Source organism: Brachyistius frenatus, unplaced genomic scaffold (assembly GCF_029030835.1).
Source record: "Brachyistius frenatus isolate BFR_SWC_R1_liver_20210118 unplaced genomic scaffold, ASM2903083v1 Contig_143, whole genome shotgun sequence".
Classification (NCBI taxonomy): domain Eukaryota; kingdom Metazoa; phylum Chordata; class Actinopteri; family Embiotocidae; genus Brachyistius; species Brachyistius frenatus.
Window position 1 is genome coordinate 960,733 of NW_027210742.1, and position 13,689 is coordinate 974,421.

Genomic DNA, 13,689 nt, shown 5'->3' on the forward strand with positions numbered 1-13,689 from the left:
AAAAACAACAACAACAACAACAAAAAAACCGCTTATTAGACCGTCTTAACTCTCTGTTGGCTCCGTCCCGAGGACGTAATGATGTCTTCACTTGTTTTTATATCAAAACCGAATTAATATTACGACAGCACGTGTGCTTCTTTACCCCAAGACGTGTGTCCAACTTCATTTTTAATAATTGATAAAGTAACGTATTCAATAGATAGTGGCATAACAGCTTAATTGCATTAAGTTGAATTCAAACTTTTAAAATAATTCTTGGAATTCAATTCCACCCGTTGTCGTATCCACCCAGCTGTGGAAACAACGATTTTAATCATAGTTTTTCTTTTTGTTGATCATTTCTGGGGCAAACCAACAGTATGTTTTTACATTTTTAAGGAAAACTTAAAAGTTTAAGTAAATAATAACTGAAAAATATTGTTTTTCTGGTGGCACCTTTGGGCCTTTATAAGTCAAAATAGAAAGTTGTGTGAGTTGTCATGTCATGTTCATGCTTTAACGGTTTCCTTTGAATAACGCACAACAATAACCTTTCGTCCCCCTTCTTCATGTTAAATTTCCATCATTCATTTCCTGTCTTTAATTTGCCTGGTTAAGAGGAACGATTTAACCATCTAATGACCTGTCCTGCTTTTAGGCCGTATCTTGTTCTGCCGAAGTCACAACAGAGGTGGGAATTTGAAGTGAGGTTGCAGCTGCTGCGAGGCGAACAGTCTGTGCAGCAGCTCTGTCTGCTCACCATAGTGAAACAACAAATAAAACACTGGCACTGCTCTCAAGGGTAAAAATGGTATTGTGTTACCTGCCCTACTGTTGATGCACCCTCTTCAGGTGAAACAATTTAATGACATCAATAATGAGACATTTCAGGTCAGGAATTGAACAACAAAGTGCTCCCTATAACCATTTAATATGGTATGAATTATAACTAAGAAGCCTTAAAGGTAACTATGAAATCCACTGAGAATATAAAAGAAGAAACGGATAATCATTAACTTCTGTGTTTTATAGTCATGAGTCGCAGTGAACCATAAAAGAAGCCGGAAAAAGTTGAACTTTTATGCCCCAAATCAAAGGTCTTTCCCAGTTGTTCCTTTATCACAATATCGCACAAGCAAACAGGAAAAACAGGACAGAAAAAAATACACTTTTGTTTCCATCAACAAAAGGCTTTGCTTTCGCTTTTGCAAATGAAGCTGACAGCCTAAGAAGTTGACTCTGGGGTTTCCCAATCTACCATTACTTTTGATCCAAAGGGTGCTCAGTTTGTCCGAGAGTCTGCAGGAGTGATTTGGACCTGCCGTCCGTGTGGGTGGGACTTTCCACTCTTCTGTGCTCATGCTCCGATAGGCAAGAGGCACCTTGTTTCATTTCTGAACACCGAAAGGCCAAGTCCTATTTGAAGACACCGAGCGTTGTGAATCAACACAGAGTTGTTCCATTTTCAAAGGACACAGCTGAGGAGACTTACTGAACACCGTTCACTCTCTACCAGCTGCTTCATTGTTAATATGCACAGTAGCTGTCTGCACTGACTGCAGCCCTGCTACAGGTATGTTGAAGATTTGTGACCACGCCATCTATTTTCATATTGCAACGTTATGGCCGTGTGTTACCATACAGCAGTGTTTGCATGTGCGTGCTTGCATGTGTGTGTGCCGGTAAGGGTGTGGATCAGTGCGTTCCTGACATGACTACTCAGGCATTTAGAGGAAACTAAATGTTTAAAAAAAAGAAAAGAAAAAAAGAAACTGCATTGTTCAGGTTTTTTTTTTGGTGTTGTGATTTTCCTTTTGAGTCGATGATTTAGTGATTTGGTCTCCTGGACTCTCCTGAGGTCGATCCGGTGCTGCGGTCGGAGACTTCATGGCTTCAGGTGGAGCGGAGGAAGACGATGGAGTCATTCCTTTGGACATTGACAATGTGCACATGCTCCTCCAAGGTCAGACTATTTCTGTACTTTTATAGATGTTGTGACGTGATGTGCTGTAGTGGGGAGTCAGTGTGGTGGCCGACTACCACCTGGGATCAACAACCTATCAAATACTAATAATGTTTTGGGAAAAGTAGAAAACATTCAGGCAAAATACAATAAATTATGAGATTTGAAATATAAATTTATGACCTAATGAAGTGGCTGAATATTGAAAATGAAATTTAGATACTGAAATTTAAATGGCATATTTAAGGTTAAAGGGAATCAGTGAACTGTCAAAGTCATCAGACTTTGAATGCTGTCTCGTTAGTGTTTGGTTGTTGTGCCTCGGTTCTGTTGCATCAGATTTGCTGTTAAAAATTATAAAACATGTTCAATAACAGCAGAACTATTATTTACCCTCTAATTTACAGTTTTGATCAGGTTAAAGGAAAAATGTTTTTTTGTTATTTTAGTTTTTTTGCTCAATTCATTTAGATTTTTTTTAATTAAAAAAAAAAAAAAAATCTCACTGTAACTTGGTGATAGGAATAAGGAGACTTATTATATTAAAAAAAAAATGCTAAGGTTTCTCTTACCAATGGAGTCCAAGGTTGTTAATTTTGGCCTGACAGTTTGGCAGCTGTTATTGACTGAATGTGGGGACGTTTTTTTCTCTTCTGTTTGTACTGCGTCTGCCAGGTGAGCTGGGTGGAGCGAAGTGATTAAAATGCTCAGAAGCTCCCTGTCTTGGCAGGCTCTTAAACAAACAGCAGAATTGATGAGTCAGATTCACGCTCAAATTTGACATCAACAGGCGAGCCCATGAACAGTGACTGTTTGCCTTTCCGATCGCGTCAGACAAAAGTTCCCAGATCTACTGCAAGAAAAGTGACTTTGGATGTGTAATTTAGCGGTTTCATGCTGAATGGCAGCACAAACTCACAACACGCATGTTTTAAAATTCTTGAGAGCGAACGCTGCTCTTCCTGAAAGTTGTGGTTAAGGATGAATGAAACGGCAAAATCATCTAATTTTAAATATCATTCAACTACTTACGTAGGATACAGTTAATAATGTCTTAAGAACTATTAAGCAGTAATTTACTTTGAGTAGATCACAAATACCATTTAATTCCTGTGACGAAAATAAACTGTGGACACCAAAATGCTCCGTCCCAGGTGATCACGGGCTTAACTTGCAATGCTGCAGCAGGTATGTCTCAAATCTACCTGCATGCAGTGTCTTCTTAAGCTTTCCATCATGTCCATATTACTGTAACCAGGAAGTAGCGTCTCTATAATGTTATATATAGTAGAAGTTCATGTTTTGGCAACAGGAGCTCAGGATGTGGTCTAGTACCCCTGAAGAACGCCAATGTCGCTCAGTGTGTGTGTGTGTGTGTGTGTGTGTGTGTGTGTGTGTGTGTGTGTGTGTGTGTGTGTGTGTGTGTGTGTGTGTGTGTGCGCGCGTGCACCTCAGTATCTATGTCTGTCGCTGTCTTGGAAGCCATCCCGTCTTGTAGCCAGATCCTTAACCTCGCTTTAGCTAAAAGAAGAAGCCTTTCACTGCGAGTTCGTCCGGTGGGAAAGAAGAGAGGGAAGTTTCCCGTTGTTAGAGAGCACACTGGGCTCGGTCAGCGTTCATGGGTTCACTGGCTGTTGGTTGGTTGTGACAATGGAGGGTCGAAAAGTCGTTCAGTTTTCGGACATCGGTGAGTATTATGGCCCGAATGCACCTGCAACTCGCACCAAGGTTCATGCTGCTGTTGCACATCGGAAAGTCTGAACTAGTTGAGCTGCATTTTTTGTATGACAGGTGCTTCATAAATAAAGTTTTTTTTTAAATTATTATTATCATTATTTTGGACTCTGCAGCAGCACAGTCCAGTTATGAACATTCAAGGGATTCCCAGTTGTTTTTTTTGTTGTGAGAAATACACTGTTATATGTTTGACAGTGTTTTGTGTGTTTATTGCATAATTGGTGGTTTTCAGTCCAGCTGCAGTTCAAATGAACATTTCACAGAAGTAAAAAATGCTTTTGTCAGTTGTGAGTTTTTGCATGAATCAGTCTGCCTGACTGTGCTTGTATTTCCCTTCAGTGTTATAATATCTATTTTAGTGTCTCGCATTTCAGCAATGTGATCGTGCCAGAAACCGTTCAATTTAAAACATTTTGCTGGCGTATCAACAGTTTCTCTCTCTGTTTCCCAAACAGTGGAGCATGAACAGATTCAGAGAAGGACATTCACCAACTGGATAAATGCTCAACTCTCTAAGGTATGTTAGGATGTCATACATGTGTGTGTTGCTTATAATATGAATTCATATATTTTATTGCATGCGACCCATTTTGATGTAAAATAATGCAATCAGTAGTTATAAATGTAAATTTGACCTCTTTTATGATTTTTAAAGCCGTATTTTTACTTGAAGTTGTGTCAAATAGTTTTCTGAATTAATGCCGGTCGCTTTATCAACAGTTCCTCCGCAAAAATTAGAAATAGATTTTGTTTCATTTTTGAAAGAATAGAGTGGAAGGAGACAAGAGAAACAGTGCAGGAAAGTACTCATGAAAAAATGTACACAAGCAGAGCCCGACTGATCCTTGAATTTTCAGGCCAATGCGGATTAGGAAGTAAAAAAAAAATCTGCTAGCGATATATCGCCTGAAATGTGCTCATTAAACACTTGTGAGAAAGATGTGCAATAGGGGCAGGATATTTTACAGTTTTAGATCAGATAAAATAAGATGAACATTATTGTCCAAAATTACATCAGTGCATTGCAACAGTGAACTTCACTGGGAATGTAATAATTATAAATACATATAAAGAACCAAAGTGAAGCGATTTCTAAATCACGCAAGCATCTTTTTCTGCATTATGTTGGAAACAAAAAGGTTTCATATCGGACAACAGTATATGCAATATATGTGGGTCATTATCGGCCGACTGTAAAGGTTGCACACAAGTTATCTGCAGCATCACATGAAGCACATTAAAGAACAGAACTGAAGGCTGACGTTTTGCCTTTAAATACATTTATATTTTAGCACTCTTTATTCAAGTGATATTCAGACAGAGAACGAGTGGTGACGTATCAAACATTTCCGAGAACATCGAGCGCGCTGATGATGTCACGCTGAGCTATAAATTGTATGAAGTCGGCTGTAGAGTGCGACATGCTGACTCACTGGTCAGACGGCAGCTCGCGCTGGATCTCATAGGAAAGAGACTGCTGACACGGGCCTGAAATATAAATAGTGCTTCAGTGGAGCAGAACAGGACGTAATCTGAACCCGACCACCAACCGCATGACCTCATGCCCATAAGACTGCGCTCCGACGCCAAAATCACTCGTTCAGAACCCGCCCGTCTGTCACAGCGAGCTGAGTCCACTGACAATCGCCAGCTGGAGATACTTCCTTTATGTCTGGTGGACAATGATCCCTGTTGACCTGAAACTTTGACCCAAAAACTGTCCTTGAAAAAACACACGACAGTCTCATGGCAGTAAAATATGAATGTGACAGAATTTGTGGGCTCTGAGGTGCATTTAAAGATGCTTTGTATCACATGGAAATAATTCATTTCACAGTCCAAATACATGTTGACACATCGCTTTGTTTCTCACATTTCATAAACCTTGGTGCTTCCTGTTGCACTTGAGATTATTCAAGTTCAGAAATTACATTTCCATCAACTTTTTATTCCCCTTTTACAGCATGACACGAGAAAGCACAACAACTTCCTTCTTTGTGTAAAATTCACCTAATTTCCCACCAAAAATGACCGAAGGTTATTTAAATACAGCCGTCTAATGTGTTATTTTATTTGATATTTTTACGAGATAAAAAAAAACTCTGCTACTTCCTGTTTTGATGTTTTAAGAACAACAGCAGTTTATTGAGTACATTGCCTTCATCAGCTGAGATTAATCAGAGGAGAGATCCACTAAATCTGATTGTACTTTAACACATACAACATTAGGCTTTTATTATATTGTGTTGGTTATTTTATTGTTATATTGTGCTGCTGGACAGATAAATCAGTAATTTTGTGCGTCGTTACAGAGATGCCCTCCGTCTTTTGTGTCCGACCTGTTCTCTGACCTCAGAGACGGGTCGTGCCTGCTGGACCTGTTGGAGGTGATGAGCGGTCAGTCAATGGTGAGTTTCTCTTGTGACATCAGCGAAATAAATAGATCTCAAACTCCCCCTAGAGACCTATAATTAATCAGTATACAAGAACCATGAAGGTAAAAAGTCGAAACAGCGCAAAAACATGCTTAAATGAATATGAATAATTTTATACCTGCTGATTTTGATTAATTGTCTTTCCCAGAAAAGACAAAGAGGCCGAGGGGTTTTCCAGCAGAGGGCCAACATTGAGGCGGCACTGAACTTTCTCAAGAAAAAATCTGTACGTTTGCACATAAAAAAAAAAATATTGCAACACAACACGTGTATCTGACGTGTGTTGAACACTTTTATCGTGATTGTTTACTGTAGATCAAGTTGGTGAACATAAACATCCCAGATATCATAGACGGGCGGCCGTCCATCATCCTGGGCCTCGTATGGACCATCATCCTCCACTGTCATGTGAGTACCACTGCAGCACACACTCATTCACTATAACTACTGATACTGATATAAATATTTTGATGTTCAAACACTGTTGAACTCTCTTTGTCTGTTTTAGATTGAGGAGCTGGCCAACACGCTCTCCTTCGATTCTCGTCATTCCTCCCTCGACTCTCTGGCCAGCCTGGACTCGTGGTCCGGCAGCCCCGTCCCAGCCAGTCCGGTCCTCGCAGGTCGGACCTCGCCTCTCCACAGACGCTTCCGAGTATCTGCCAAGAAGGCCCTGCTCATGTGGGTCAGGGACCAATGCCAAAGGTGCTGGTTTTTTTTGTTTTTTTTAAATAGATTTTTTAGCTTTAAAGGTTTGAGCGCAGGACTTTTACATAAAAATTTGCATCTGTCGCGTTTAAGCCCTTAACGAACAAATTCATACAATGCTGATTAACCGCCTCTCTGTATTTCACAGTACACAGAGTTTTAAAATCTGATGTCTGGTGAGACAAATTTCCATGCTGGCCGGTTGAATACATACTGAGCACGCTCTATAGGCAGAACATGCACACCGGAGGCTTTTATCAGGCTGTTTAGCCCTACTTTAACCTAAAGGGAGATAAAATAGTAGGCTATGACAGAAGTGCGTCATGTTTGTAATTAATGTCAACAATGATTTAAGTTTTGTCTTAATTGTCATGCATTCCAGTGGTAATGATTATAAATGACCCCAAATAGGCCTAAACCTTTTTTTTATCCCTGTTGTCTGTCCAGGGTTTGCTGCTCTGTCAGTGTGAAGAACTTTAAGTCCAGCTGGAGAAGTGGCGAGGCCTTCTTGGCCATCCTGTGCTCTCTCAGACCACAGCTGGTTGATCTCTCGCTGGTCCAGTCCAGAAGCAACCAGGAGAACCTGGAAGAAGCGTTTCACCTGGCCGAGCAGGAGCTGCACATCCCCCGCCTGCTGGAGCCCCAGGGTGGGGCTGATAAAAATAATTGTTACACAGTGTTTCACGTGGATATTTGTTATGTTACTGGGTAACAAGATGAATCATTCTCAAGAATAACTCCACCTAATTATCACTTACAGGCAAAACCTTGATTGTTGTACATCAGAGAAAATGCAAGTTGTTATAACAACGGAAAAGCAAAAAGTAAACAATTCAGAGATTTACACCTTTATGGATGTAAATGTGCATTTTGATTTTCAGTTTTTACTAACATAACGTTCTTGAGAGCGCTCTTTTTAGTTCATGTGATATAAGACACTAAAACCTTTCCTTGTTTTCTTTCACCTCAGACATCGACGTCAAGGACCCCGAGGAAAAGTCCATTATGACCTATGTGGCCCAGTTTCTGCAGTACTCCAACGACATGCCAGCGCCTGATGACCACCTGCAGGTTAGCAGTCAAACCAGGATTCATAATCTAAATGTCACATTGACTTCACACCAACTAAATAAAACAGAGATTCACACAGATCAACGACCAGTCAACCATTAAACTGAACATTAGACTGAACCTAATGTATAATTACTGTTTCAGTTGGTTGTTAAAAATCTTTCAGCACCTTCTACTTCCTTATTTGACCTTCTACAAACTCCTGCATGAAAGTGAAGGTTGTCAACCGTCTTCCTTCCATCTTCCTCCCACTCTGATTTCCCTTCCCTGCTCTGATCTGGTGGTGGTGATGTTGTAGCTGTTTCCTTCAGCCGAGCCCTCCTTTTTCTCACCTGCGAATTTACCTGCTCACTTCACTCCAGCAATCGCTGTCTCACCGTTACACCAGGTACACACCGGGGCACTTCTTCAGTTACCTTATACAGTGGGTACGGAAAGTATTCAGACCCCTTTAAATTTTTCACTCTTTGTTTCATTGCAGCCATTTGCTAAAATCAAAAAAGTTAATTTTATTTATCATTAATGTACACTCAGCACCCCATCTTGACAGAAAAAAACAGAAATGTAGAAATTTGTGCAAATTTATTAAATAAGAAAAACAGAAATATCACATGGTCATAAGTATTCAGACTTAGTATCTCAGTATTGAGTAGAAGCACCCTTTTGAGCTAGTACAGCCATGAGTCTTCTTGGGAATGATGCAACAAGCTTTTCACACCTGGATTTGGGGATCCTCTGCCATTCTTCCTTGCAGATCCTCTCCAGTTCCGTCAGGTTGGATGGTGAACGTTGGTGGACAGCCATTTTCAGGTCTCTCCGGAGATGCTCAATTGGGTTTAGGTCAGGGCTCTGGCTGGGCCAGTCAAGAATGGTCACAGAGTTGTTCCGAAGCCACTCCTTTGTTATTTTAGCTGTGTGCTTCGGGTCATTGTCTTGTTGGAAGGTGAACCTTCGGCCCAGTCTGAGGTCCAGAGCACTCTGGAAGAGGTTTTCTTCCAGGATATCTCTGTACTTGGCCGCATTCATCTTTTCTTCAATTGCAACCAGTCGTCCTGTCCCTGCAGCTGAAAAACACCCCCATAGCATGATGCTGCCACCACCATGTTTCACTGTTGGGATTGTATTGGGCAGGTGATGAGCAGTGCCTGGTTTTCTCCACACATACCGCTTAGAATTAACACCAACAAGTTCAATCTTGGTCTCATCAGACCAGAGAATCTTATTTCTCATAGTCTGGGAGTCCTTCATGTGTTTTTTGGCAAACTCTATGCGGGCTTTCATATGTCTTGCACTGAGGAGAGGCTTCCGTCGGGCCACTCTGCCATAAAGCCCCGACTGGTGGAGGGCTGCAGTGATAGTTGACTTTGTGGAACTTTCTCCCATCTCCCTACTGCATCTCTGGAGCTCAGCCAGTGATCTTTGGGTTCTTCTTTACCTCTCTCACCAAGGCTCTTCTCCCACGATTGCTCAGTTTGGCTGGACGGCCAGGTCTAGGAAGAGTTCTGGTCGTCCCAAACTTCTTCCATTTAAGGATTATGGAGGCCACTGTGCTCTTAGGAACCTTGAGTGCTGCAGAAATTATTTTGTAACCTTGGCCAGATCTGTGCCTTGCCACAATTCTGTCTCTGAGCTCCTTGGACAGTTCCTTCGACCTCATGATTCTCATTTGCTCTGACATGCACTGTGAGCTGTAAGGTCTTATATAGACAGGTGTGTGCCTTTCCTAATCAAGTCCAATCAGTTTAATTAAACACAGCTGGACTCCAATGAAGGAGTAGAACCATCTCAAGGAGGATCAGAAGAAATGGACAGCATGTGAGTTAATCACAGCAAAGGGTACTTATGACCATGTGATATTTCAGTTTTTCTTTTTTTTAATAAATTTGCACAAATTTCTACATTTCTGTTTTTTTCTGTCAAGATGGGGTGCTGAATGTACATTAATGAGAAATAAAATGAACTTTTTTGATTTTAGCAAATGGCTGCAATGAAACAAAGAGTGAAAAATTTAAAGGGGTCTGAATACTTTCCGTGCCCACTGTATATGCATGGCTCTCTGTTGCTTCAATATTTCAATTAATGGGGCACATTTTTATTGACAAATAAAGCCGTTGCATGTGACTGATGTTTATAACATGCAGAGGACTTTTCTAAAATCATTCTTTCATAGAGTGGAAAGAGATTTGAGGATAACCGCTCTAACACTGTTACTGACCTCAGTTAACACTCTCATGGCATCAAAAAAATAATCATTGACAGCTTTGACTGTGAACATTTAGGTTTCTCCGAGCGAGCGAGCACAAGAGGTGACTTGCTGGCTGCAGCGATCCTATCAGGAGCTGTCGGAAGCGTGGACAGCTGCAGAGAAATCAAGTTATGCAGAAAAATATCAGGTAAAGCAAAGCACAAGAACACAAACGTTCATTCACGTCGGTGTGTTTATTTTGTATCGTTTTGGAGTGATTAGAAGTTGTCACTGTGGTCGGTTCACCAGGTGTTTCAGAGCCTCGCCGGCTCCTTTGCGGATCAAAGGAGACCGGTGATGACCCTGCTCGCTTCAACAAGACGCTGCCCGGAGCTGAACCAAGAGCAGAGAGCTCTGCGGACCGCTTGGGATCGTCTGGAGGACAAGGTGAGGAAATCTGCCGAGCATAATAAGCAGCACGGTCACACTCAGGGCTTTTTTTTATTTTTTAATTTTTTTTTTATATATACATGTTTTTGGTGTTAGAAAATGAATTCATTACGAATTAGAGTAGAAAGCTGAGAGAAGACTTTTCTCCTGTTATTGTGTGAAAATGTCTCACACCAGGTTGTTCACGTGTCATTTTTCAGCTGCAGAGGTGTAAAGCTAATCTGGACCTGAGTCTCCCTCCTCCTCTGGACTCGGTCGTTGTGTGGCTGCAGCGTGCGGAGGCGGGGCTAACAGAGGACGGAGGGAGGATGACGGATCACGCAGATGCTGCTAAAGAAGCAAGAGCTCAACAAGACACCCTAAAGGTTTTTTTTTTTTGTTATAAATCTACAGAACAAATTAAATTTTTTTCCTGTGTCAAAAATCAAAAGTGGACAGTAGTATTCTAAAATCCTGAAACAACACTGAAACGATGTATGGAGCAGACATAAATGTAAACAGGAAGCATAACAATATCTTAGAGACCTATGACATTAAGCTTGGCACCTATTGTCATTATTTAGTTTATGTCCTTGTAATCTTGTTTTTTGTTTTGTTTTTTTAGACTTTAAATAAGGAGATCATCCACTACGTCAACATCCTCGATGCTCACCACAACATGGATGACTCAGGAAATCTAGTGGTGCCTGTTGAAATGTTTGATGAAATAAAAAAGCGGTATGCCATTACAGAAATTCATTAAAAAAAAATGTATATCATCATTACATGCATGTTTAAAACCATAAATCTTTAAGTCCTGTGTTTTAAAAGTATTTACCGGCAGTTTGTTTGCAATAGATAAAAGAAACTGATGCAATGACATCTTTATTTGAAAACAGTTTAACCAGCGTTCGAGTCACAGCTAAGTATCAGGGGATCAAGCTGGAATACCAGGAATCCCGCCACACCGTGCTGGACCTCCTGAGCCACATTAGAAATAAGCTCCAGTCCTGGAAAGCTCCCTACAGGTCTCTGGAGAACATACGTGTTCTTCAGCAGGACTGGCATGTGAGTGTATATCTGAAAAAGCAACATGACAAACCTTGTTTCACCAGCTCTAAAAACAAAGTAATGTGAACAACAATAACTTACAGGAAATGACATATTATCACATGAACTAGTAATCCATTTGGCTTTTGTTGTGAAAATGTGAAAATCTGTTAGATCCAGTGATTCGTCTGAGAACGTATTTTTCCTGAAAATTCAGAAAAAGTGAAAAAAAAAAGTGTTGATTGGTTTTCCAGGAAACAGTTGAGCGCCAAAACCTGCTTTTGATTCTGAGGGACGCACTCGAAAACCTGAAGCAGAGGGCGAATACTTACACCAGCAAAGCAGCACTAAGTAGGAGCTAAAACACCAATTCAAAGTCCTCTGATCATGCATTTGTTTATTTATTTATTTTAAAGGCAAGACTTGTCTCTCACCATCTCTTCACTCCTCAGGTGAATATTCCCAGCTTGTTACCCGTCAGGTGAAGGAAGCACAGAGTGAAACTGAAGTGGTCACGCAGGCTGTGACGGCAGCCGGAGGGACGATGGAGAGAGCGACGTCTGCGTGGGAGACGTACAACAAGTGCTTCACTTCTCTGCAGGCATGGCTGAAACAGAAGATACAGTCTCCAGCAACACAGGTAACTTCTGTCCGTCTGGCCTGAATATTACACAAATATTCGTTAATGGCTCTCTCTATGGAGTCATTTAAAGCTCCAATAATCTATGTTTATATCTAAATGATTCGGTTGATACTGTAGGAAATGAGTGAGTGGACTTCCTGCCAGGCCCAGTTAAATGAGGCGGGGAACTTTCTCACTGAAGTGACAGAAACCTCCACCAGCCTCACTCTGGCTGAGCAACTCGGCAAAGTCAACATGCAGTGGGCCGAATGCATGAAGAAGACAAAGTTTGTGAGTATCCATGTTCTTCCCACAGATACTTTTTATGACCTGAGATATGGTCAAGATGACTTGTTTAAATACAATTTGAGTTTTTTGTATTTTTTTTTTTTTTTTTGAATGTGTCATTAAAAGTTAGCATACAAAGGGCACAGAGATAAAAGGACACGCATAGGTCAAAGAGGATTGACGGTCATGAAGGATTTCTTTCTTAGGAACTGTCATCAGAGTCCAGTGTCACTGCTGCGTGCCTTCAGCTGGTGCCTTCACTGTCCCAGGAGGCCAGCTGGCTTCTGAGACAACCACTGGAGGTGGCTTCAGCCCCACTGAAGGCTAACAGGCAGAAAATACAGGTGAACTAAAACTTCAGACAAGTGAACATGACATCAGCAGCCAAGAATAGAAAATAGTTGAATAATCTTTCATTGCCTGATCTTATATTTTTGTGTTTTTGTTCCTTTCAATCAGTTACTGAGTAAAAAGATGTCAGAAGTGGACGTATCCTCTCCCAACCCTCACACAGACCTTCTAACAAGCCACTTAGGAAAACCGCAGCAAACTGTCCCACAGGTACCCACTGTGATGCAGGAATAATTCCCTCTTCTCTCTTTTTACTAAACCCAATCTGTGCCAAGATTACCAAATCAGTGCACAGGTGAACTCTGTGTAAATCCGGTGCAGTCTAACTACTCTCTTGTGTTATAATACAGCAACCAAAGGACAGAGCTCGGTCTAATTGCTTGTATCTGTATGGCAGATGCTCGCTGAAGCGGAGAGGACCTGTGGGGAGCTGCAGCGGGCTGCGTCGAGGCTGGAAGGCCGTCTGGCTGAGCTGGATCACTGGAGCACAGACGCTCTGGACCGCTACAACCACCTGAAGGACAAAACTCACCGAGGACGCTCTGCATTGGAATCCCCAGCCAAAGTAAAGCAAAACATCACGCTCCTGCTAATTAGGCCTTTTGTTAGACTTTAGGTCAAATATACAACATAAATGAACTCTTTCAAATTTGTCAGTCCAGAATTTCCAATCCAAACCGTACCACTTTGTAGGTGCTGATCTCTCGAGGCGTGCAGCTTGTGGACCAGGTTGTAACTGAGGGTCAGGATCTGCAGGACTTTGTGGCGGGACTACAGAAAACCTCTCATCTGCAGCACCTCAGTACCTCTGACATGCAGGGCAGGATCTCCGAGTCAGTTTCCCACTGCCAGGTGAGTTAAATCAAAT

General features: G+C 41.4%; 1 protein-coding gene across 1 annotated transcript in view; it reads left to right on the forward strand.

The window, feature by feature from the left end:
- The first annotated feature begins 1,348 nt into the window (after nt 1–1,348).
- syne2a (spectrin repeat containing, nuclear envelope 2a) overlaps nt 1,349–13,689 on the forward strand; it is a 78,451-nt gene continuing 66,110 nt past the window's right edge. Inside the window, exons 1-22 of the mRNA XM_069715441.1 lie at nt 1,349–1,555; nt 1,841–1,945; nt 4,138–4,199; nt 5,995–6,090; nt 6,266–6,343; nt 6,433–6,525; nt 6,626–6,822; nt 7,273–7,472; nt 7,796–7,896; nt 8,195–8,284; nt 10,176–10,289; nt 10,391–10,528; nt 10,732–10,896; nt 11,136–11,248; nt 11,410–11,578; nt 11,815–11,911; nt 12,013–12,200; nt 12,321–12,473; nt 12,677–12,814; nt 12,930–13,031; nt 13,219–13,386; nt 13,515–13,673. Of these exons, the coding sequence (XP_069571542.1) occupies nt 1,870–1,945; nt 4,138–4,199; nt 5,995–6,090; nt 6,266–6,343; nt 6,433–6,525; nt 6,626–6,822; nt 7,273–7,472; nt 7,796–7,896; nt 8,195–8,284; nt 10,176–10,289; nt 10,391–10,528; nt 10,732–10,896; nt 11,136–11,248; nt 11,410–11,578; nt 11,815–11,911; nt 12,013–12,200; nt 12,321–12,473; nt 12,677–12,814; nt 12,930–13,031; nt 13,219–13,386; nt 13,515–13,673 (2,697 nt within the window). The 5' untranslated portion in view covers nt 1,349–1,555; nt 1,841–1,869. The remainder of the gene's footprint in view (nt 1,556–1,840; nt 1,946–4,137; nt 4,200–5,994; nt 6,091–6,265; nt 6,344–6,432; nt 6,526–6,625; nt 6,823–7,272; nt 7,473–7,795; nt 7,897–8,194; nt 8,285–10,175; nt 10,290–10,390; nt 10,529–10,731; nt 10,897–11,135; nt 11,249–11,409; nt 11,579–11,814; nt 11,912–12,012; nt 12,201–12,320; nt 12,474–12,676; nt 12,815–12,929; nt 13,032–13,218; nt 13,387–13,514; nt 13,674–13,689) is intronic.